General features: G+C 34.3%; 1 protein-coding gene across 1 annotated transcript; it reads right to left on the bottom strand.

Annotated features, from left to right (window-relative positions):
* Positions 1–374: 374 nt before the first annotated feature.
* Positions 375–21,274, bottom strand: LOC137402820 (metalloendopeptidase OMA1, mitochondrial-like). Its single transcript, XM_068089329.1, has 7 exons — positions 21,083–21,274; positions 16,332–16,511; positions 9,972–10,076; positions 7,159–7,284; positions 4,823–4,897; positions 1,634–1,795; positions 375–503 (listed from the first exon to the last, which is right to left on the bottom strand). Exons 1-7 carry the CDS (start codon positions 21,272–21,274, stop codon positions 375–377), a joined length of 969 nt encoding a protein of 322 aa, XP_067945430.1.
* Positions 21,275–26,067: the final 4,793 nt, after the last annotated feature.

The raw sequence follows: 26,067 nt of genomic DNA on the forward strand, positions 1-26,067 counted from the left end.
TGAAGTAGCTTTATGTAAGCAGCGTACTCTGTTCTAGGTACACTAGCTCTATACAAGTAGTTTACTCAGCTTTAGGTGGAATATTGTTAGGTAGGTAGTTCACTCAGTTTTGAATGGACTATCTTTTTGTACGTAGCGAACTCAGCTTTAGATAAATTAGCTCTGTGTAGGTAAATGACTCAGATTTAGGTATGGTAACTCTATGTGTATGGGAGCCTCTAAGTCGTTGTGTTTAATAAAATTTAGCAAACTTTTATTGAATGCATTGAGAAATTAAGTACTTAATTTTATTCTTTGCTTATATCTTATATTTTTGACACAAAACAGACCAACTTTTCTAATGCATGCAGGCTCATAAAATTGAGCAAGTCTGGTTATAATTCATTTCGAGAGTTCTTGCGCTGCTCTCTGTTTTTCTCAAACTCTTCTATCTCATAATCTACTATTGGATCATTCTCAGGGTTCAGCTTTGGACAACCAGAATCCTTGTATATCTTCATAGCCTATAAAAGTACGACAGCAGAAATAGAACCGTAACAAAAAATGGTCTAACATACAGCGACAGCACACTGATAAGAGAAAACAACTCTTTATCAATAATTAGTCTTTGAAATATGACTGCAGTTGAAGCAATAATCTGTTGTCAACAGTCAAATGTACATAGACATGATGCAAAGTGTGTCTTTTGCATCAAGTGCTTACTAGTAGTATACATAAATGGGAATTTAATATTTCACAGCTTCATTGATTGCAAGAGACAGAAAGTCAAACCAATGGTTCCACATTGTACCTGATAAGCGTGTGGAGCTGAACATGAACAAAAAGGCATCTAAGTAATAGCCTCTGGTTACAATTTTTTAATCACTTCTGTGCTTAAAACAGTTAAACAAAATGTTGTTTTTTCATTTTCCTAATAGACACCTCTAAAACTCTAGTGCACCTATTAGATTCAACTCGGCTTTTAGTATAATGAAATTTGTTGGCTCGAAAATGGTAACCAATACAAGGAGTTCTACTCAAACAATTAAACTTTTTAACAAAATTATGTAATAAAATGGAGGTTAAACTCAGTTTGTTGGTAATCTAGGAGAATACTTTTTTTTAATATTTGGTAGTTTCTTGACTTGCTAGAAGCTATTAAAAATATATTGTCATCATCTAAATTTTATTTCATCAGCTCGAAAGTGAAAAAATGTTTACGGTAGGTTTTCCATGTTTCTTTCCAAAGCATTGTTCATATCTGAGTGCCTTCTATGCAAAACCAAAGAGTAAAGTTGCTTTGTGTAAAATTCCGAAAACTTTATAGGTTGATAAAAATCACAAATTTTTGTGTGGGGGTGATAAGATAATTAGAAAAAGGAATTATATTCAACAAATCCAGTAGTTGGGAAAACCTTCACCTGAATGTGATTGAAATAATTGTTTTTTATCAAAATAGAAGCAGTTATTGTAAACTATGTTGAACACAGTTTCTTTTGTTTTATCTGTTTGTCTAGCTAATCAGCAAAAGGCTTTCTTTGGTATTTCTTCAAACTACATAATCTGAAAAAAAATTTATTGTTCAGGCTTACCAACTCCTTACTCTATCATATACAGGAAGGTTTCCACAACTTTATCGACAAGTTAAACTTACTTCTTCTAAGTGATTCATGATGTTTTGCCTTCTTCTTTCAAATGTAGGTTCACTCTTAATTGCAGTTTTTACTTTATGCAAGCCTCTTCCAACACCCGCCTGTTGTTCTATTTCTGCGAGTTTAGCAAAGTAGACTGGAATCTTTCGAATGTCATAGCAAGCCTGAAGTACATAAAAAAATTATAGGTCATTTATATTTATTTATATTATTTTATATTTGTTTATATGGTAGTAGAATTTAGACTATTAAGATGTCTTGAAATAGATTTTTCTTCAATACAAAATTATACTCAAAGCTCAAAGCGTAAGAACCTGTCAACCAGAGGTCAGATAAGCAAGTAAACTTTATAGACAGCTAGTAATTGTAAATCTGGTTTCGTTAAATGTTTAGACTAAAATCCTGTGCATTTGTACAGATATACTTGTCAGGCAGAAGCACATAGACTTCATGAGCAGTTCAAAAAAGCGCTCAGGTGAGAATTTATCATAATGACTCTGGTAGCGTATATAAGATACATAAGCGTAGAATGCATCTTTTTGAGCTCATCGAATTATTGTTTCCTCTTTAATATAATGTACTATCAGAAATGCAAGGCACTATTAAAAAATGGTGCAGGTAGTGGCTAAGGGGATGTTTAAAAAAACTGATTTTAATTTATTTTGTGCAGTCTGATACTCTGTAATTCACGAAGTGCGAATTGAGTTTTTTTATTTTTCTACTTTTTAACAACAAGCTGTTTTGGCTTCTCTATTTGTCTTTTTGTTTTGCAAGCTTTGTTGGTGTCTTTATCAATGGATGAAAGCCACTGCTAGCAAAAGTAGTGATTTGGGTATCTCAGGTGTACTGAATACCCAAGTTGAGGTTAAAACTTTTGCAGTAGAACTTGACGCTAGACCGTTGAGTTTAGACGGTTCAGAGTCATCAGTGTATGTGAGTGCGCCATCAGTAGCCAGTAATCCATTATTTCTGCTGTTATATGACAGTATGTTGGCTAGCATACATAAACAGGCCTAATTTACAGTTTTAAATTAGCTGAGGGAACAGTTCAGACTTTTCATCAGGGATGGCTTGGTGAAAGTGACCACCGGGCTCAGCGAACATGAGCAGCGGTGTGTAGGAGTAGGTTACTTCAACTGACCTGTTGACACAAATGCTTAGTTGCAATGCTAATAAGGTGCATTGCAGTAGAAGAGTAGCGGAGGCTTTTCGGTGGCAAGTCATGAAGGCTGTACTGACATCTGAGTATGCCATGCCCCCATCTACAAGCGTAGTTTAAGTTTTTCAGCTGAGAGCTAGAAGCTGACAACATTTTTGGTTTTGGTGTCAAGTTCTATGAGGAAATTTATTAGCTTGCGAATTGGCAGTAAGGCACAGAAGTATGTACACTGACTGACGGTTCGGTCAGTTTTGACATGTGCTCTGAGAACTTAGGCATAGGCAAGGCTGTAATTGAGGGGAGCACCAAAAAGATAAAAAAAACTCAACAGCTGGTGATCTTGCTTTTGATGGACAGCAGCATAGTTGTCGTTTTTCTGTTACAATTGCAGCAATGCCCACCCTGTTGAAGATTAATCAATAGTTGGCCACTTCAATAATGAAAAGGGCTTACGAAGGTATTTGCCGACAAGTGAGCCGGGTGCTTTTTGTGTGGCGATACCAAGCACTTTTTACGGGAGTGTTTATTGCTCGCACCAAAAGGCCCAGACAGGGGTGCTGCATTTCCTTTTATGCACGCTGAGTAAAGCCTTTCTGGAAATTTCATTGCAAGATTTTGAGCAAAGCTTAGTTACTGCAGGACAATTTACAGCTGTTAGGAGTGGCTGGCATTAATTCAACTGATAGTATGCCAATTATGCAGTGTTTTTAAAATGGTAATTGCTACCAGTGATCAGTTGATACTGGAAGTGAGAGAACTCTGGTCAGTCTGCAGGTGGTAGTGGGGTAAGGCGAAAGGTCAGCTCAACCATTGTTAACGACAATATGTGGCAGCATGGCACTAAAGGGATAGTGCCCGATTGTCATTGGGGTGCAGAAAAATAATTTCTGCTTCTAAACACCAGTGGTAGATGAATCGACCTACCAAGTAACTTGGCATTAAATGTTTCCCTTGCAGTGATGTTATTGACCACATAGGTGGTGCAACTGTAAAAAGAGATTTGAACTTAAAATTCTTCATGTGGTAGGGAGAGTCACACTTGGATTGTGCTCTGGGGTTTACAGTACATGTAGATGGAACTATCAAGCCAGTGTAACTTGTGGGGCTATCACAAAAAATCAGCCTAAATCCTAAACGGTAGAAGATCCAGAGTTTGCTGTTGATTTTTCCACTGGTCGATGGTTTGTCAGTTAGGGGTAGCCTGAAGGATCTCATAAAAAATCTCAGATACAATTTTCTGATTACCAGTGTACGCAAGTGTCTGATTTGCAAAACCACTATTGCGCCGAAACAAAAGCTAAGCGTTGAAAGCAAACTACAGTAATGGAATAACTTCGATAATAGCATTATTTTATTGTTAACTGTGTTTCAGCCAACAAAAGACAAGGTGAGATCAGTTATGGATTACTTTGAGCTGAACAAATTTGTAAAATGTGATGTTGGTTACAAAATGTTTGTTATGCATGATGGCAAAGCAAGGAAACAGAGCTGACTGAAGAGTAAACTTGAGGGTGAAGACCTGAGGTATGCCTATTTTTAGGTTACGTGTTGAGCAATTACCGTATTAAAAGTTGAAGATTATGCAAATTTTTATCTTTGTTTAAGCAAATAAAGATGATAACTCAGAGTTTTTGGGTTTGTCTTTGTTACTATGTTCCTATTATCACTCATAAAGTATATATATTTACTTATACACTCTTTTTGTCATTTGGGTTTTTCCCAGTAAATCTGAAATCACAATACCTAAACTTTTATTTTAAACTTTGTTTTTAAAGCGCTTGTTGTCGCTGCTATTTCCAATGTGGCTAGTGAACTAGTATCAAAGGGGTGGTCTGTTATAAGTAAATTCTGAGCTTAGTTGTTTCTGATGCTGAACTATTTATCACCTAGTGCTTTTCTTGTTCAATCATACGTGAACATTTTGATGAAGAGGTAAACTATCGACTTCTAGACCTACATGTAGAGTTGATAAACTGGTAAGAAAAGGGAAAGTACAAAAGTAAGATAAAAGTGGAGAGCTTTTACCACTTACTCTTGCAGTGAACTCCAAAGCATATTTATCAGCCAAGAGAACCTCTTTCTGGTCTGCGGGAGCAGTTTCAAAATACTACAAATCAAAAAGTCTTAAACTTAGAATTATGGGCAAATATACTTGTTTTGTAATCCAATGTGTTGTTTTTAATTTTCCTAGTTTGCTGCACAGAAACAAACTGCTATAGTTTTTCTGGATAAGACTCTCATACACAGCTTGAATAAAAATAATGTACTTTTTTGAAAACACAGAATATTTTGTAACAAAATAACACATTTATCCATAAGCTGTAAGCTTTGCTGGCAAGTTATATCTGGATTTCTTATATTAGCTAGAAAGCTAGTCACGCAACACTTTAGTTTACGCCTAGTTAGCCTGAGGTCCTTGAGGTTTACACCAACATGTAGTTAGCCTGAGGTACTTAAAGTTTTAACGCCTTGTGTGTAATGTTTATCAGCTACTCTAGCTAAAGGTCGCCCTTGTTCTATTTATTTGTTAGGCTCTTCATGTGCTTATATTTCTTTTAGTTCATCTCTTTTTGCTTTTAAATATTGGAATAGTTTTATCTAAAGCTCATTTATAACCTACTTGGATAAAACAAATTTGGGAGCTCAATGATGAAAATTAAAATAAATTAGAAGATGGCAAGTTTTGTTTAACTTAGTGACGTGGTTTTACAGAGTTCGTGCTTGCAATTGTGAGTACTTGTAGATGCCAACAACTCTGTCAATAATTCTCAGCAATTAACAGCAGTTTGATAAAAAACGTAAACAATGATAAAAGTTTTCAAAACTGTTTGTTTGTAAATTAAGAACAGTTGAAAAATAATTAATAGTAAATGGGAATATAAACATATATAATATATCAGTGGCAAATTACACACAGCTTTTGGTTTAGACCTATCGATTAAACAAGTTTGACAAAAGTACAATGTCATTGCACTTTATCCCACAACTAGACACGAGCAAAGCGATTGTTTGGTAGATATATGATAAATGCATATGTGCACACAACTCCCATAAATAATTCATCAACGGACTTCGCAAACCATTTTGCCGAAATCTCATCAACGAATTTAACCATTTTTCAATGGAGTCGTTAAAGTATAATAACGATACAAAACACATATAAACCTATTTAAATATGTTACCAAGACTTTATTATTTTTAGAAAGTTTCCTAAACCTTACCCATCTGATCAGATTATACATAGATAGACAGATTAATTCGACCTGAAGTCGTTATTAAAACTTGACAAACCTTATTTTTATCAAAATTAGGACCGGCAAACGAAACGCCGAGCGACAGAGAATAGAACGATTAAGTCGGGCCCATTTCAAGAAAAAAACCATGCACATTTCACCAGTCTATAGCATTGTCAAATTGTCGAAGGTTTCTGTAATTAACGTAGAAGTACTGAAAAGATATCGTTTCTTTTTTGCTGATTTCAAAGTAACTGACATTTTGAACACTTAGAAGTACTTTGGTATTATAACTGATGTGAAAGTAAAGGAAATGACGGTGATATTTTTAATGATTCTTATGAGATTATTACAATATTCAATTATAAGAATAATTATTCAATTTTATAAGATTTAATTATAAGAATAATTATTCAATTTTATAAGATTTAATTATTAGAATAAGCATTCGAATTTACAAGATCGAAGTATACAGTGACCGATGTTGGGCAATATGTTACTGTTATTATTTTTTCTAAATAGTTTGGTTAAATAGATTTTCTAAAAATCTGTATAAATATCACAACTTCTTAATATTGTTAGCTATGACGTTTTGAAATGTTAACAAAATTGTGTACGGGTGTTTTATTATTACTGTATTACTATATTAATAATATTGGTTATTCTAATAATATCCGTGCATTTTACTTCTAAAATTGCATTTCTCCTATTGCAGGGGAAGAGATATAAGCATGTAATATTTTTCTTTCATTATTGTTGTTGTTTGTTGTACATAATAACATCCACACCTAGTACATTACAGATACCATTGCAGTTATCCTAATGCACTGCAGTGCCATTTGACTGTTGATATTGCGTTTCTCAACTATCAGTACCCTTTACTTTTTCCAATATCACTTTGGTCGCGGGCTGTATGACAGAGGGATTTTTAGTAATAGACAGAGCCATTTCCAATAAATCAAATACACACAATAAATCTGTTGGTATTCAAATAAGATGGGTTGCTCAGATACATGGGAGTTGTTTTTCCATGCATTCCAGTCTGTTAGGCAAGGCCATTGTGTCTGTAGTTTCTAGCAACTAGAAACATATGTAACAATATTCAACTCATACTGACTGCACTATACAAACTTACTGACTGTATAATGTTATACTCGAGGGCAAAGAGATATCCATAAATGGGTTGCTGCACAAATCCTACAACTGACATGACCGTCAGAAATGCCAGGTCATCTATAGCAGTTCTTGCATATTTCTTTCTCTAAAAGTTAATAAGATTTGTGTAGAGATAATGACATAGTCATAATAACATTTTAGATTTTATTTAAAGTTAAAAGTTTAAATATTCTAACAAATTCAAAAGGACAATACTAAAGCGCTCAGACTAGGAAAGCAAGAAACTGGAAACTAAGTTCGTTATTTAGCTGAGTAGATCAGATTCTTTGCTATTTGTTTGCAGCTTGGAAACTGCAATGTTATTAAGTTTTTCCTATCATGATGAGGAAAAGCTATGTTTTTTCTCAAGTTACTGTTGAATTTCATGCGTTTACATTAAAAAGCTATACATGATGCAATATATAACATATAAATACTACATATATTCATTTTTAAATTGAGTACAAGCTAAGCAAATGTTTAGATGTACACTGTATGTGAATCTACAAATTAGGAGTTATCTTCTACATGACATTTCTAATGTTGTATACCTTGTTTACACCAAGTAAGGGTAGCATGCGTCTACCTAGTGTCAACAAGGCCTACCTGACTCAATTATTACACTTTGTCTAACTCCAATGAAAGCAAAGATGAAAACAATTGAACAGCTTAGAAGAGAATGCAGTCATAATTGGCAGATCACACAAGTATTTCATAAGTATCTCTTATGCATAGAAAATTTAATAACATCTTTACTTAAATATTTGAGAATATAAACTAAATAGATAATTTCCTTACACCGTGGATACAGAGATAAATAAACTTAAAAGCAAAATAAATTGATTTGTATATTGATCATTATCGCTTGCTCTAATAGTTACTTGTAGTATATATATATATATATATATATATATATATATATATATATATATCCTCATGCCTGTCCGTCTGTCACCTGTCATTCATATGTGCAGCTATAATAATAAAAATTTAGTAGCCGAAAATTTTCTTTGCAGAAGATTTGATCTTTGTACCTTCAGTGCCAGAGACAGTGATCTTAATCATATGACTAAGTGTTTAACTGAGCATAATGATCAAGGTGGTGCATTTCGGCATAACGATTATTAGCTGGCATTAAGGCAGAAATTGCTTTGCACAGGATATGAACCCAAATATTCCGATTCATTGACCAGCGGACTAAACACTACTGCACTCAGCTACCTTGCCACCTCACCAATTATTGTAAAACCTTTATTTAAAACCTGTAAAACACCATAGCACTCTTTTTTTTAATCTTCTTTTTAGACTGGTGCTTTATTAGCGGTGATTTCTAAAGAAAAAGTGGTATTGTATTTTTCAAATCCTTTTCAGAATTTCAAAAAAATATATATTCAACTTTTTCATCGACAAAGTGAATAACACCTGTAGTTTGCACTTTTTGGGGCAGAGTGACATTAAACCTTTTGAATGCAAGACATTTTCTCACTTTCCTTCATTTGTTGTAGATGTCTAAATAAATATGCACGAGGAAGCTGATACTCGTCTCTACCAGTTGCTATCTATTGCTTGCAATTAACCTACCATGATATTATAGCCTTCGTTGCAATTTGTTGAGGCTTTTTAAGTTTTTTTATTTCTTTATGAAATTGAAGCAATATTTTAATTTTATAGCTGTATTTACCAAAGGTACAAAAAAGGATTCATTGCACTCATTGAGGTGTTTGCTGCAATTTGCACCAAAAACCCGCTTTTTATATGCAATAAGAGAAAGGTTCCAACCGATCTATTGTAAGCCGAGTTTATATAACCGCAATGATGCTATCAAATGATATGGTATAAACTTGCATGCTCATGAACTCTATAACAATACTAAAAAATTTGCATTAACAAACTATATATAGAAAACATTCTGAAACAAAAGTTAATAGATTTTAAACAAAAATATTAGCATCATTTTCTGGGCTAGTTGAGTTTTGATTGTTGTCTTGGTTTGAAACCAATTCATATTCTTCTGGATGTTTAATACCTTTCCAGTGTCTTATGACCTCAACTCCTTTTCTCCACAGCTGAGCTAGTTGTCATTGGCATCCTAACAACTTTTTAGCCAAGCGAAACTTATATGAGACAATTTACAATTCTTGCACAATTAAAGAGAAACCGCAAAATAGTCTTAAATCTTTACTCTCAAAATACGTAGTAGTTCAGATTCCAATATAAATGTGCAAAGTTTTCTTCACATACATCGAAATATCAAAACCACGTTGAACAAGGAATTACAATTATCCTGATACAGTTACTAATAATTTTCATTGCGTTGCATTGAATTTTTTAGTAAAAAAACCTTAAAGATTTGGAGTACAAAAACTGACTTTGATACAAAGAGAAATAATGAACCAATTAATTGTTATTGATGTAATTCAATCATCATGAGTACAGTTTTGTACACTCTTTCTACTGATCACCTGTTATCATGGCTTGGTATAGATAAAGAATATCTAAAATTGGCAATCAAATAGACATGGCGCTCAATTAAAGGTTAGCGGTCTATTTTTTATCCTTTTCCCATGTTGGCAGTTGATTACACGGTGCACAGAACTGCCCAGCATACCATTAGCTATAATTGATACTTATCATCTGATCTATTTTTGTAAAATAGAATGTAGAACCTGGAAATACTTTACAGAAATAAAGCCAGGCAATTGTCTTTGGAAATCTTCTCAAAACCATTGTACTTAAAACTAGCCACTCCTAGTCTGTTGGGTCCTAAATTAATACCGATAGTTTTAAACATACCTGGGTGTCTAAGAGTACAGAGGCTGCCGCGTGTGACATGAGAAATGCTAATTCATCATCAGATAGATTTTCTATCAGAAAGCTTGGTATATAAATTACTCCAGACTGTAAGGAAACCAATTCATGTATTGAAGCATGTGGATTAACAAGCATTGTGTTGCACGACAAACTCATAGAATCACTAGTAGAATCATAGTAGAAAATGCGTAGAGACAGTGCAACACTCTCCAACACTGGCAGCAAAGCCTCAATGACTCGTCATTGGGTATAATAGATGTTCATACTAGTTAGGTTTATACCCTTGAACTTATTAGGATAAAATGTAAACGATGTTAAATTGTTAGCCCTAGCTAAGATTAATTTAGAACTTGCTTTTAGGTATACGTTACGCATATTCTGATGGAATCAGGCCAAGCAAGGTGGCTGGAGTCTCTAACAATTAGCCAGGTGACTAGACCATCACTAACTGACAATACATGAGCACAATTAGCCAAGCAAGGAGTAACTAGTCAGCCAGCTAAACGTGGCCAGCCGGCCAACTGACAAACAGAAAAAACTGTCCGACCCTGTCAAGTTAAAAAGGACTCAAACCAGCTTTGCCTGACTGAGCCTAAAAAAAGTCAGTCCAGCCGGAGGTACAAGTGGCTAGCTGCCAGATAGTAGAGAATAGACCAGCCATTGAGTTAGCAATTGAGAAACCAGCTAGCTACTAGACTAGGAGAAGATTGCTATCTGGTCCCTAAAAATGCCAGCGGAGCGCAAACCTTTTCAATGGTACAATAGAAGCAAGACGATTGATAACCAGGCAGAGCACAAAAAAGCTTCATAATATGCAGTTCATTGTATGCAAAAGCATTGGCTGTATCTTCATACATCTATTTACACAAACATGTAAGAATACATTTATGGTGGAAGGTATAAATATATGTGTATATGTAAATGTTTTTATGCCTTTTCATTCAATCAAGGGCCTAGCTCAATGTGGAGCAGTAGATGATTCATAGTAGAGCCTTGATACTTGTGGTTGTAGTGAAATTTTTTGGATTCCTGATGCTAAACCAGCCATCAAACCCATTAAGGTGCTTTTTGAGGCTATCGTAATAGTAGTGGAGAAAAAACCCCAATCAGCACTGGTCTGACTGGTGAGCACTGAGAGACCGGTGGAGGCCTAGCTGCCTTGAAAGTGACAGTCCGTGAATAAGTTTCTAATGGGTCCCTCTTGTAAGGCAAATGTGTCTGCATGGTCATTAGTGGTTCCATTAGCACACAAAAACCATCTGTTCAGAATATTGGAAAACTTGGCAATGGTGCCCAAGACCCCAGTTCTGCCTCACCAGTTTATAGTGTGTCGTTATACAGGTATTGCGGATTTAGCATACTTCATAAGCCGTTTCTAAGAGTTAGCCAAGGCCAAACAATAGACAGAGACAGACAGGCTGCTGCACTAAAGAAAGATGTTGAAAGAGGATGTGGAAAACTACAATTAGAGTAACTGAGTTGAAACTGTCTTTGATGCATTCAAGGCTCAGTTTAGTCTTTGTCCTCAGCAAGCTCAGGCATAACTGAGTACCTTAAAAGGTATCACAAACTACCCTTCAGAAGCATGCCATTTGAGTGAAGCAGCTAGTCAGAGTGGCCTGCGGGATTCTGCTGGACGTCCATTGAGTCAACATAGAAAAAGAACTGTCCTTCAGCACACCAAACAAACTCAGCTTGCAACGACATCTACTGGCTGTGCCTATTCACACATTGACTGCCATGAAATAAGCTAGCATGAAGTTTTTTCTAAATACAGGTTAGGAAACATCTGAAACTGGATATCAGGTCCGTGGAGAAGGAGGCAGCTGAAAAAATGGCAGTAGCCAAAAACTAGATCATTAGCTAGCTTACACTTCTGTTGCAACAGTTAACAATGCATGTGTGTCAATTGCAAGAGAAATGACATAGCACAAAGAAAGCTACTCTGGCCATGACTTTTTAGTGTTGCGGCTGCTGAGATTACAGGCACATCCTGTGAGGCTGCACAAACAAGCAGAAACCAAAAAAACTACCCTGGACTGTGACAATACCATTGACTACTACTTGCACTCAATACTCCAACAGTTGTAACTCTGGCAAAAACCATTTAAGGTCAGCTAGCTGGGCCTACAAAGCTAGGATGGACTCTAGAACAGAAAGCCTTAAGAAGAGACGAGAAGGTAAAGTGGAGATCTTTAATCATAGCCGCTCAAAACAGTAAGGTGGCGCGGGGTTCTCCTGCCATAATTCATAACCTAGCATAACAGCAGCTGATTAAGACTATACAGCCGGATGCTTGCCTTCAAAGTAGCAGCACCTTGCTCTATCTGCTCTTTATCTCCAAGGTCGACACATACACCAAAAGCTTGCCTGCTAAAACAAGCTCAAGAGTGTCCAAGCCAGACTCAATGGCTTTTTAAACCTAAGCTCGTGTCAACCAAACAAAGCACGGGCTTCAGGTAACAAAAACGATTTCAGGAGCTGAGACAAACTAAATGATTGGCCAGACTGCTGAGGCGTTATTACACTACATTCAGCATGATAGAAGGAGACATGGGCCAGATTTCTAAAGTGGAGCAATTTACTCCACTAAAGGAAAGGGCTTGAGCTATACATCAGTCGTATCTCTTCTACTGATTTGGACCAGAGAAGGTTGAGGTACAGAACCTCCTCAGAAAACAGTTCATTGAGACAGCTAGAGGTGCTTGGAGTTTTCCTGTAGTGTTGGTTTAAAAAGATGATGGAAAATGGCAATTTTGTGTTGACTACCACTAGCTAAATGCAGTCACAAAGCAAAATTATTACCTTCTCAACAGATCGACAACAACCTCAATGCCCCATCCTGCAGCAATTTATTCAGCTGCTGGATCTTGTCAGTAGCTACTGTAAAGTGTTCTTTAGATGTCAATGCACATGAGATATCAGAATATGCAACTTGCTCTAGATTGTGAAAATAAAATTTCCTATCATTCGATCTCATTTTTTCGGCACTTTCTAAAAGGCGATGTAGCAGGTGCTGCATAGCCTTCATTGGCAAACACTGTTACTCTAAGAAGATGAAAGAGGCTTACAGCACACGCCAACAGGCACAGATGAAGATTTGGCACAATGACCAAAAAAAGCCATTCTTCTATGCCCTTTGCAACTGGGTGTGGATGCTCAATAAACAATAAAAAAATCCTTAACTGCAGACTAAACCTGTGAGGCCCTCTTCAATCAGTCAAGCTTTTCCAAACCAAACCTAACCTATTTGATCAAAAGACAGTGACAGTCGCCATTGCAATATGAGAAAAAGTTAAAATTGTACATAGTTTGCTCGGAGGATCTCGGCCAAGCTCCAGCCACCACATAGGTAAGGAGAACGCAAAACATAAATGGAGGTACATCAATCAGCGTGAAGAAAATATTTTCTGGAGAGAAGAACTTTGAGTTTATGTTCCTACAGCCAGTTCCACAGCTAAATGGAGAGCCTCGGAAGGTTGCAGAAAAAAAAAACAGGCGCTTCTTTCACAAAAAAATGACAAAAATGACCAAGAGCGTGATGAGCATCAGAGATTTATGTTGCCTTTTCAGACCATGACCCTTGAACCGATTCAGGAGCAAGTCTGGCAAAACTCCAGACTAGCCCAGATCAGGAGAAGGCTAGATTAGTATGGGAATTGAACGTGTCAAGTAATAAACAGGCAAAAGCATGAAACCGACAACATTTACTGTGTGCTCAGCAGGCAGTTCCATTGTCAGCAGAACGTTAGAAACGATGACGTCACAAATGGGTTCAAGTGTGTGGTGAAAACCAGCAAAGTAAGTTCGTTGGACTCACTAACAAATAGCCAGCCAGCTAAGGTATCACTAACAGGTCACACACATGCACAAGCAGGTAAGCAATAATTAATTAGCTAACCAACTAAAAGTGGCCAGCCAACCAATGGACATTACGATGACCTGGCCTTATGGAGCTGAAAGGAACTTGAGCCGGTTTTATCAAACCAGCTGCACACAGTCAGCCTGGCAAAAGACGGTCATCCCGTTTCCTAGGGATGGAAGCGGAGCATAAACCTTCTTTAACATTATAAAAGAGACAAAGCAATTTATAGCCAGGCAAAACACAGAAAAGTCGCATATACAATTCATTGTATCCACAGATATTGACTGTATTTTCACATATTCATTTACATAAATATATTTATACCTCTAATAATACTCAAGTGATTGTTTCATTGTGGATCAATTCAGAGTTTGTGGTGTATTCTTTACAATAAATTACAACCTGATACTAAATATATGGTCAGCATTTGTGACATTATGATATTTGACTGTCCACGTGCACAATCTGTTTTTAGATATCATCTACACAAATATCAATCTGTTATTAGGTATTTGCTACTCATACACATATTACAACCTGGTATTAGACACTACATACACATATATTACAACCTGCTATTAAAGCTTAGCTACACATATATTACAATCTCTTATTAGATATTAACTACACATATATTACAATCTCTTATTAGATATTATTAGCTACACATATATTACAATCTCTTATTAGATATTAGCTACACATATATTACAATCTCTTATTAGATATTAGCTACATATATATTACAATCTCTTATTAGATATTAGCTACACATATATTACAATCTCTTATTAGATATTAGCTACACCTATATTACAATCTCTTATTAGATATTAGCTACACATATATTACAATATCTTATTATATATTAACTACACATGTATTACAATCTCTTATTAGATATTAGCTACATATATATTACAATCTCTTATTAGATATTAACTACACATATATTACAATCTCTTATTAGATATTAACTACACATATATTACAATCTCTTATTAGATATTAGCTACACATATATTACAATCTCATACTAGATATTAGCTACACATATATTACAATCTCTTATTAGATATTAACTACACATGTATTACAACCTCTTATTAGATATTAGCTACACATATATTACAATCTCTTATTAGATATTAGCTACACATATATTACAATCTCTTATTAGATATTAGCTACACATATATTACAATCTCTTATTATATATTAGCTACACATATATTACAATATCTTATTATATATTAACTACACATATATTACAATCTCTTATTAGATATTAACTACACATGTATTACAACCTCTTATTAGATATTAACTACACATATATTACAATCTCTTATTAGATATTAGCTACACATATATTACAATCTCTTATTAGATATTAGCTACATATATATTACAATCTCTTATTATATATTAGCTACACATATATTACAATCTCTTATTAGATATTAACTACACATATATTACAATCTCTTATTAGATATTAGCTACACATATATTACAATCTCTTATTGGATATTAGCTACACATATATTACAATCTCTTATTAGATATTAGCTACACATATATTACAATCTCTTATTAGATATTAGCTACACATATATTACAATCTCTTATTAGATATTAGCTACACATATATTACAATCTCTTATTAGATATTCACTACACATATATTACAATCTCTTATTAGATATTAACTACACATATATTACAGTCTCTTAATAGACATTAGCTACACATATATTACAACCTGCTATTAAAGCTTAGCTACACATATATTACAATCTCTTATTCGATGTTAGCTACACATATCTTACTATCTCTTATTCGATGTTAGCTACACATATATTACAATCTCTTATTATATATCAGCTACACATATATAACATATATTACCCGTTATTACCTATATATACATGTATATATGTGTATATATATGTTACATACAGTAGATGCAGTATGAACAGTCTCTTGCATGAAAGTGCTCAATATTAAAATAGAGCGATGTAAAATTGGGTAAAAATGAAAGTTAAAGTTAAGTTTAAAACAACTTTATTACTAATAGTTTCATATTGCCATGCAATAATCATCAGATGATGATGATTATTGCATGGCAATATGAAACTATTAGTAATAAAGTTGTTTTAAACTTAACTTTAACTTTCATTTTTACCCAATTTTATGTTACATATATATATATATATATATATATATATATATATATATATGTATATATATATATATATATATATATACATATATATATATGTGTGTGTATACAAATGTATGTATATGTGTATATATATATGTATATGTATATACATATGTATATATGTACATATCTAGATAAATACCTATATTTATATTACAATCGCTTGTTCTATAGTAGCTACAAATTCATTATAAGCTCTTTCTGATAATAAAATAGACAACATAAATTGCTGACTTATATTTCAACTGACAGCAAGAGCACGGATTGGCTGAGGCTCGCTGCTCCGGTAAACAATTGTTCTCCACTTGCCAAAGTTGGTACCGATATGTGGATAAGTTTGCCTGCTGTCAATAAGTATTTTACTGAGCATTTCTTTTGCTTTCTGTTGTAATGGATCGTCATGCTGGACTATATCCATGATAGATTTCAGCTGTAATCAGCAACAGTAAAAATTACTAGTTAAAAAAGAAATGAATAGCTCTATATGAAAGCCAACAAATATTCTTTTTTCTAAAGGTTATGTTGAAGTAAAAGTCTCTTTGAATTAATATCCAAGTACAGATCTACAATGGATTTATGTAAAATATACACAACATATTCCTCTGCAAGTACTCATATAAACCTTCCTATGATATTGAGTAGATTGTATCTCTAAAACTTTTAGTGTTTGTAAATCATTTATGCTTGTTTAAGCTCTTTGTTATCTTAATAGGTTTTATGCTGTGCTATTCCAAGTAGGAAATGTCTCTACATTTTTTCTCTGTCCGGTCAGACAAAATTCCTTTTTGCACTTCACGTTCGTACCAGTATCAAGAAGTATCATTATCATACTATTCAAAGTTGCGATAGATAACTTTTGCTGCAACAGTAATATTTTTATACATACACCTCTATTAACTGATTGCCATTATTCATTCACCCTATTCATGATTTTCATTGTTTTCTCAATTCTTATTAATTGTATCAAATCACTTATCATTGCAAAAACAGACAATTTAGCCAGCAATTGCTAGTTATTTCACACATTGACACCTTTACATTTGTTTATTTATCTTTTAATTTATTTTAGCTGTACAAAACGCTTTTCTCATGATATAAAGTTTAATAGTTATAATGGTAAACATTGTATTTACTATAAATTCCACTGTCATACAGCCCACAACCAAAGTAAAAATGGAAAAAAGAAAGGGTACTGTTGGTTGTTGAAAAAGTAGTTCTCAGCAGGAATTGACAGAGTATAATGTAAATAAGACTTGTTTGAGATGATATAAAATAAATTTGAGGGAGCACGACTCTAAAAAGGCGCAACAGAAATAACAGAAATGTAACAGAAATAAGTATTAATAAAATAAATAATTAATTATCTCAAACTTAATTTTTACAATAATAAAATAAATATTAATTCAAGCTGTAGGCCTAAACTACTGAACATAATTTAAATAACAACAGCAATAATGAAATATGTTTATTATATCTCTTATTATATTGAAATGCAATATTATAAGTAAAATGGCAAGCTGCCGTGTAATATACAATTTGAAAGTTGGTTGTTGGTTAAAATAAATATTAATTCAAGCTGTAGACCTAAACTACTGTACGCAATTTAACTAACAACAGCAATAATGAAATATGTTTATTATAGCTCTGAAATGCAATATTACAAGTAAAATATATTGTAATATACAGTTTGAAAGTTGGTTGTGTTGAATGCAGAACAGTTTTGACAACGATATGTAACAGAAATAAATATTAATAAAATAAATATTTAACTATCTCAAACTTGTTTTACAATAATAAAATAAATATTAATTCAAGCTGTAGACCTAACCTACTGTACGTAATTTAACTAACAACAACAATGCCAACAATAAAGAAATATGTTTATTGTGAAATGCAATGAAATGAATATTAAAAGTTAAAATGCAATGAAATGCAATATTAAAAGTTAAACGGCAAACTGATGTGTAATATACAGTTTGAAAGTTGGTTATGTTGTGATGAATGCAGAATGGTTTTGACAGCGATATGTAACAGAGAGCAATCGTTGGCATTAACGCGTTTGGAAGTTTTATGCAAACTGGAGTGAAATAAAGAAATATTCTTGTCATAAAAGGGTGTTGTAGTAACGCCCTACCTTGCAGATAAGATGTAAAGAAATCTGGCTGATGTTCTAGATAATTTGAAAAACCTTCGGTAATTGGACAAAAACGTAGGCTGACAAACTGTGTACTACATTTTCGTACCTGTAAATCGGTCTACGCCTCAAACAGTACACAAACAGTACACAGTAAACGGTTCTACTATCTGTCGCACGGCTTTATTGGCGTTTCGTAGGTCGGTCGAAACTATTAACAAACCAAGCTGTTCAAGCGTTTTGTGGCAGTTTGTGGCAAAACTTTAACGTTCTATTCTCTGTCGCTCGGCGTTTCAATTTCCGGTCTTAACTTTTATTAAACGAAGCTTTTCAAGCGTTTTGTGACGATTTTCGTCCTAATAAATCTGTCTAGTTATGTATAATCCGATCAGATGGCTTAGTTTTAAGAATTTGCGGTAACCTTTCAAAGGCTTGCATGGTAACGTATTTAAATAGGTTTATATGCGTTTTGTATCATTATTATACTTAAACGACTTTACTGAAAAATAGTTAAATATGTTGATAGGATTTCGTTGCAAGGGTTTGGTGACGGCCGTTAACGGATAATCTTTCGGGAGTTGTGTGCACATGTGCATTTATCATAATTCTCCTAATCAATCATTTCACTCTTGTTTGGTCGTGGGATTAAACAAAAGTGAATTTTTTGTGCAAAGACATTTTTATCAGGCAAGCAACACCGGGCGTTCACCAATTATGCACATAAACCACAAAAGTTTGTATGCACATTCATGCTTGTACAAACAATGGTCAGTGCTAGGGCAGATTTCTTAACCTCAAATTTCCTGTTGATGTAGCTTCGATTTGAACTTTGTGACATGTGAAATCATCGGAGACTAAAACAATGCTAGAGTACATATTCATGCTACTGGATTGTTGAAAGATATCTATATTTCAACCTTGACCCCCTACAGACAGATAGATGATGGACAAGTACGCGCCATTCTTATTAGAGTGAAAAGATATTATTTATTTACTATAGTTTACGCGTATAACATATTTGTTATTAGTTTGCCTTTGCAGATTAGATCTTGCTGTCTAAAAAATTGTGGTAAAAAAACAAATTGCGGTAAATGGACATTGAAAATGTACTTAACTTGTTGTGTTCAACTTATGAGCCTTACACGAGTAAACGCGATAAGGAAAGAATAAAAGTTGTCACTGTAAATCAATGATATTGCAAATACGGTCCAGACCACATACTAAAAGGTTATGTCTAATTTGTTTTTGTATGGCCAAAAGGGTGAGTTTTAAAAGATTTTGAAGTGAATTAAGCAGATTTTACTGTTTGTATAACGTAAAATCCCTATACTGTAAATGTTCTTTAACCAGGTTAATTATATTGTTGGAGCTTCTACTGTAGTACAATTTTTCTCTACAGCTGCTGAAATAAATTACATCGGAGCAACAGATTTTTGTCTAAAACCTAAACAACTCAAAATTTACTTAATTCCATTTCCAAGTACTCAGATGAGCTCCTTGTTACACATTGAACTACCAAGTCTGTCTGCATGTTTGAAGATTGTTTTTAGGAACAGGTTTCCTTTTTTTTCTTTTAATATTAAAGTAAACAGTTTCTTACTAATTATAAATTTTGCAATAGGAAATCATGGAAACATCCTATGGCTATAATATAGCTTGGTTCATACTATAATGCAATATATATTGCTATATGTCGAAATTGTCTTCTCAGCAATTATTCGACAACCATGTGCACCGTAGGCCGATGACATCATTGAAGCAATGCAAATACATCAGGAAAGATTGCACATGTCAAACTTTTCCAATATTTGATGAACAGCTTCGCCAACTTTACAATGTGCACCATTTTTGGTCATGATGAATAGCAGTCGCAGATTGCTTTATCTACATTTTCTTTCATGAACTTTGCTGCGGGACTAGTATTTTTATCATTTCAGCCACTCTATTGTACATGTATAATGAGAGAGCTATGCTGAATCTATTCACTGATGTAAACACGGGTGGGTTTGTGATAGTGTGAACATTGTTATTACAAGTGATCACCAGCATAAAGTGTGTTTAACACCGACATAAGATGATATTCATGTACACTAGACTTTCGTCATACTATTTTAGTTCACTTCAGTGTTGGTATTGAAAAGCGAAAATTTTGTATAGGGGCGTATAAAAACCTATAGTAAATATCTAATGCAAACAACTCCTGGTAAAAATTATCGAAATTTTATAGACGTACTGTACATATTAAAAATTAGTAACAAAATAATATGTTAACCTTAGTAACTATAGTTACCTAAAGTAACTTTGGTGTATTAAGTGGTTATGATCTGCAATAAAATGCAACATAACAATGTAATATGTGCAGTACATAACATAAGGAAATTTTACTTTCGAGGCAGCTAAATGACTTTAGATTGCTAAAAACTACTTAAAGCATTTTATGTTTTAGCATTTTTATCTATCTTACTAAACTTCAATTCATTCATCGCTAAAATTTTATTACCGGTTCTATTATTATTCTGTTTCCGGTCTTATTTTCACAATTTTGAATAATGTTGAACTGAGAGAGATCGAGCATCGTATTTCATTTATTCGTTGTTAGAGGGATTTTGGCAAATAGCATATCGGCATATTTGTTATTCCGACATGATCAGCACACAAACTGGCAAGTGGAAATTTCAAGGAAAATTACGTGTGGATTTAATATGGCATAAAATATTTTGTATGGAAAAGGCAAAAAATTAGCGTCTAACCTTGCCGGGCTAAAAAAACAGTCAACAGGGTCACCGTAACCCAAGGGCACACCGTAGTGTAAACCAGCCTTAAGTCTAAGGTATCCTCCTTGCTTACTCAATAAGTTATATTCTTACATATTTCTCATAGAGCCTCTCAAAGACAGCTGTTTCATGGCTGTCGATGACCACCTGCTTCTCTCCTGTCATTTGATTTACTTCATCAGTCGTGGCAAAGCCAAGTAGAATAAGCAGGTACCAGTAGAGAGCGACGAACGTTATGAGAGAAAGAACAATCAGCCACTCTTGGTACTCACCATAGAATAGCATAGTTCTGTATAAAAACATGTTTTTAATCATACTTCTACTGCTGTCATTTGCTTTCAGATTTGCACCAAAAAATGAGGAGATAACTCTCACAGGTATGTGTAGTTCAAAAATAGGTTCAATGTATAAGGCAAATATTTTATCCAAAAAAAACAATTTTAGTGAGTCGTCTTATTGTATATGTTAGTCTTTCACATCATGTCTTATCCCACTTTAGTATTAATAAACTAGCCGAATAGCAAAATGTTCAAAGCTGTTAAAATCATGTTGATGCGGAAGGTTGCATAGGCTAGTGTAACTATTTGAATTATAATGGCAGCTGTTGTAAAGTATTAGCAGCAAAAAGCAAGACCACCACCTAGACTCTAAATATGTACATGTAGAAAAAAATATACTATACTTGCAAGGTAAGACACAAATATAAGCTAACCTATGGTGTCCAGTGACAAAATGAAACAGATTTCTTGTGTGATTGTTACAACGTGTAGCCTAATAATCATCAATGATCAAGTTGCAGCATGAGTGTTTTCAATAGATGAATGTAAAGAAAAAGGTTTAGATGCTATTTCTAAACTTACCCTCCTGCAAACGCAATTGCCGCTGCAATGCAGTATTTGATCACAGGCCAATTAGCAAATGCTGCACCCAAAGTTTCCATTACCCACTGCTGGCTTTGCCTAGATGAAGTTGAAAACATCCGAGACATATGCTGTAGCATTGTCTGCTTCAACATGGCTGGCCAGTTTGGTACCAACTGCTTACGGCAGGTATAGAGCAGTCTTTCAGTATTCAATTTGTCTATTCCACTTGGTATCAAGGGTCTAAGTGGACTTCTGGTCAGGTCTATACTTCTGCATCTGAGAACTAACCGCAGCAACATGGCTTCATGAAGTGATTCCTCTAAATGGTAACTGAAACCAACTTTGAAATTTTACTAAACAGTTCATAGACAAACAGTTAAAACAGACAGTAGTCTTAAAATATTAAAAGGTTGTGTGTTCTACTATTTCTCTAATAGTTATTGAAATAGACATAGATCTCTAACATAGGAATAGATCTCTAGAATAGATATTGATCTCTAAAATAGACATAGGTCTCTAGAATAAGCATAAATGTTTAGAATAAACATTGATCTCTTTAATAGACTTTGATCTCTAATATAGACATAGATCTCAACAATAGAGCTTGATCTCTAGAAAAGACAAAGATCTCTAAAATAAACATACAAGATTTGATCCAAACAATCCCGGACTAGAGTTGTATACACTTGCATATTAGCGCGATGAAAAAACCCACTGCAGCGTTTGCAGAGAAACACCTCCGAGGTGTTGTCACAAAATGTTGGGTTGCTATGACAGCGTGTTCTCATGTGAGCCAACGATATGTCAAGGTCTGTCAGGTGCTTCTGGCCCGTTTTTAACTAATTTATTGTCATGTCTAATCAATCGGAACAGTGCATTTGCATTAAATTTTGTGTGAAATTAGGAAAAACAAGTACTCAGGCAGTTGAAATGCTAAATATTGTTTTTGGAGATGCTGCTCTAAAGAAAACATCAGTTTTTGAGTGGCACAAACGTTTTCGTGAAGATGGAGACAGCACTAAAGATGATGCGAGGTCTGGCAGACCAGCCTCGGCAAGATCTTGTTCATCGATCGACAGTGTGAGGTCCCTAATCCTGGCAGATTGTCGTTTAACCATTAGAGAGATATCTGAAGAGACTGGACTTGGTCTTGGAACTGTTCAAAGAGTTTTAACTGATGATTTAAACATGGGAAGAGTCCCAGCAAAGTTCATGCCATGTTTGCTAACTGATGACCAAAATGAGCTCAGGATGCACGCTTGCAACGATTTCAAGGAAGCTTCAAAAATGATAAAAACTTTATTCCAAAGATAATAACTGGAGATGAGTTTTGGGTGTATGGTTATGACCCAGAGACTAAATTCCAAAGTAGCCTGCGGAAGTCTCAGGGCTCTCCCAGACCAAAAAAGGCGAAGATGTCTTGGTTTGGTGTAAAGACCATGCTGATTGCACCTTTTGATATTCATGAATTAGTACACCATGAGTGTTTACCACAGGATACTGCTGTGAATCAGCATGTTTATTTTGATATGTTGAGATGTCTTAGGCAAAGCGTTAGGCGCATAAGACCTAAACTGTGGAGCACAGGTTCGTGGATGCTGCACCATGATAACGCACCTGCTTACACTGCTTTCTCGGGGAAGCAGTATTGCGCTAAAAACAACATGGCTGTTCTACCACATCCTCCATATTCACCAGGTCTAGCTCTCTGTAACTTCTGGCTATTTCCTAAGTTAAAACTTACTATGAAAGGAACCAGATTTGACAGTATAGAGTCGATTCGATGTACAACAACGAGAGAGCTAAACAGCATCGACGCTGATGGCTTTCAGCACTGCCTGGCATCATGGCAGAAGAAGTGGGACAAGTGTATCGGTAGCCAAGGGGAGTACTTTGAAGGGACTAGCTAGATAGGTAAATTGAAGCAACGCATTTTGAGTTATAGCTCCACTCCTGGAACTTTTGGATCAGACGTTGTATATCTCCAGAATAGACAATTCTCTAGAATAGACCTAGATCTCTAGAATAGACATATATCTCTAGAATAGGCATTGATCTCTAAAATAGACATCGATCTCTGGAATAGACATTGATCTCTAGAATAGACATAGATCTCTAGAATATACATACATCTCTAGAATAGACATTGATCTCTAGAATAGACATAGATCTTTAGTATAGACATTGATCTCTAGAATAGACAAAGATCTCTAGAATAGACATTGATCTCTAGAACAAAGATTAATATTTTTCAGAGTTTAAATGTCTAACATGAATGACTGAAAGTTTCTATTTTAGATTTTTTCATTATTAGATATTGTCCATTTTATTTTAGCATGAACATAGGCATCACCCCTATAACCACACTAGGCAACAAGGCAACATTCTAGTTTCATCACTTATTTCTACTTTTACAACACATAAATAAAAATACAATATGATATTCATGCAGTTATGCTTTTTAACAGTTAGAGGTCTAAAGGAGAGGTCAAAGGCAGTTTTCACTAACTAGCTAATTTTTCAATAGGATAGCTCTAACTCTAGAAAGACAGTATCTCGTGTCACAACAAATGGGAGGGTTTTAGATTATCTCAGTTGGTATTTTATTGCACAAGAAGCTTAGTCTACAGCACATGTTGCTAGAGTCTTGTGTCGCCTGACACTGTTCAATAAACTAGTAGCTAGTTGTTTAATGTGCCTGAAAACTGGACATCATTTGGAATAGTTGAATGTTAGTTTCCTCTTCCATAAGTACGACCAACTAGTTAATTAGATGTCAACTTCATATTATTCTAAGCCTTATTTAAAGTGGATTTTTGATTCTCTCGTCATTCATTTTTTGGTGCAGGTCTTTAAAGCTTATAAACATGTCTCAAATTTTGTGGAGTCATTGAGCTCCAGAAAGTTTTGCCAACTGCATAAAAAAATTATTTCTTTTTCTATGAGTCTTGTCGTATGTTGAAGCATCAAAGCTATTAGATGCGGACTTTTCATTTGTTTCATATCAGATGTGTGTAGTTATTCCAACATTTTCACTAGTAAAGATAACTTTAATAATTATTTTTATGTAACACAGTATGAAACATAGCAAAGTTTTAACAGTCCTAATCGAGGAGTATTTAAAACGTTGTTCATGACCTTGAAATGGTCAATAAGAGCGCCCAAAAGGGATCCGGCTAGGATAACCACAGTTCAAGCAAATCTTACACAATATACTAATACACCTAGCCAGATGTGAGTGGCTGCCATGAGTCATCAGTATATTGAAAATTATCCAGTATATTGTTAGCTCAACTGAGGGTTAATGGTGTGAGCTTTCACTTCACTTGAAAGTATCTAGTTCAAAACCTATGCGGGGTAAACTTTTTTTCTAATGTTCTCTAATTCAATCAGATCTAATAGATTTCAGTGAGGAGCATAACTCATAACTTTTAAACTACATGGACTATAAAAATATATTTGAACGCCAAATCAATCATCATAAACTTTAACCTATCTGTTACCATAAAAATACCACAAGTGCGTCGCAAAATGAGAACGAACACTATTTCAGCCATTCTCTAAAATACCATGAGCATGTATGAGTCGGACGATTTTTCAATGTATCAACGGCATTATTATTACTGATAAAATATAATAAATAACTTTCAATAGTAATATTTTTCAATAGCAAACACCCAAGTCCGTAGATCTAAAATTGGTAAAAAATCGTAGCTGTATCACATCTAGCATGACTGGTCGATGCTAACAATAAATTGCGATAAAAAATAAACAATGTTGCAAAGTCAAACTACACTCAGAATGGGTTGTTAACATATTTTACTAGTTCAACGCATGCGGATAATTGTTTCCTTATGTTTAAGTATTGATACTATAGAGTACTTTAGTGGTGTAGGGACTGGAGTACCAAACTGTACATGGAGTACATGAGTTCAATTTACATTTGAAGCGATTTGATTATATTATTATAATAATTAAATCTATTATTGCATTTATTCTTTATACATAGATTAATTTATTGTATTTGATTTTGAGCATTTTTTTATTATCCTTTTATACAGCACTTATAATAGATTTTTCTTTTTTATTATTGATTTAATAAAACAGGTTTTTTCTAAAGGCTGATAAAGTCTGTGAAATTTTAAAACTCTAAATACTTTCAAAGTTTACGTCGCAAAAACTGTCTCTTCTTGTTTAATCTGGTGTCAAATTTCA

Source organism: Watersipora subatra, chromosome 8 (genome assembly GCF_963576615.1).
Source record: "Watersipora subatra chromosome 8, tzWatSuba1.1, whole genome shotgun sequence".
Taxonomy (NCBI): Eukaryota; Metazoa; Bryozoa; class Gymnolaemata; order Cheilostomatida; family Watersiporidae; genus Watersipora; species Watersipora subatra.

Bases quoted from the DNA above. Each gene is read 5' to 3' on its own strand.
- LOC137402820 (XM_068089329.1), bottom strand. From the start codon at position 21,274: ATGCTATTCTATGGTGAGTACCAAGAGTGGCTGATTGTTCTTTCTCTC. The intron at 4,898-7,158 runs GTAAGTTTGTAT...TTTGATTTGTAG, and splicing joins AGTATAACATTATACAGTCA to TATTTTGAAACTGCTCCCGC. The intron at 504-1,633 runs GTAAGTTTAACT...GTACTTTTATAG, and splicing joins TCATGAATCACTTAGAAGAA to GCTATGAAGATATACAAGGA.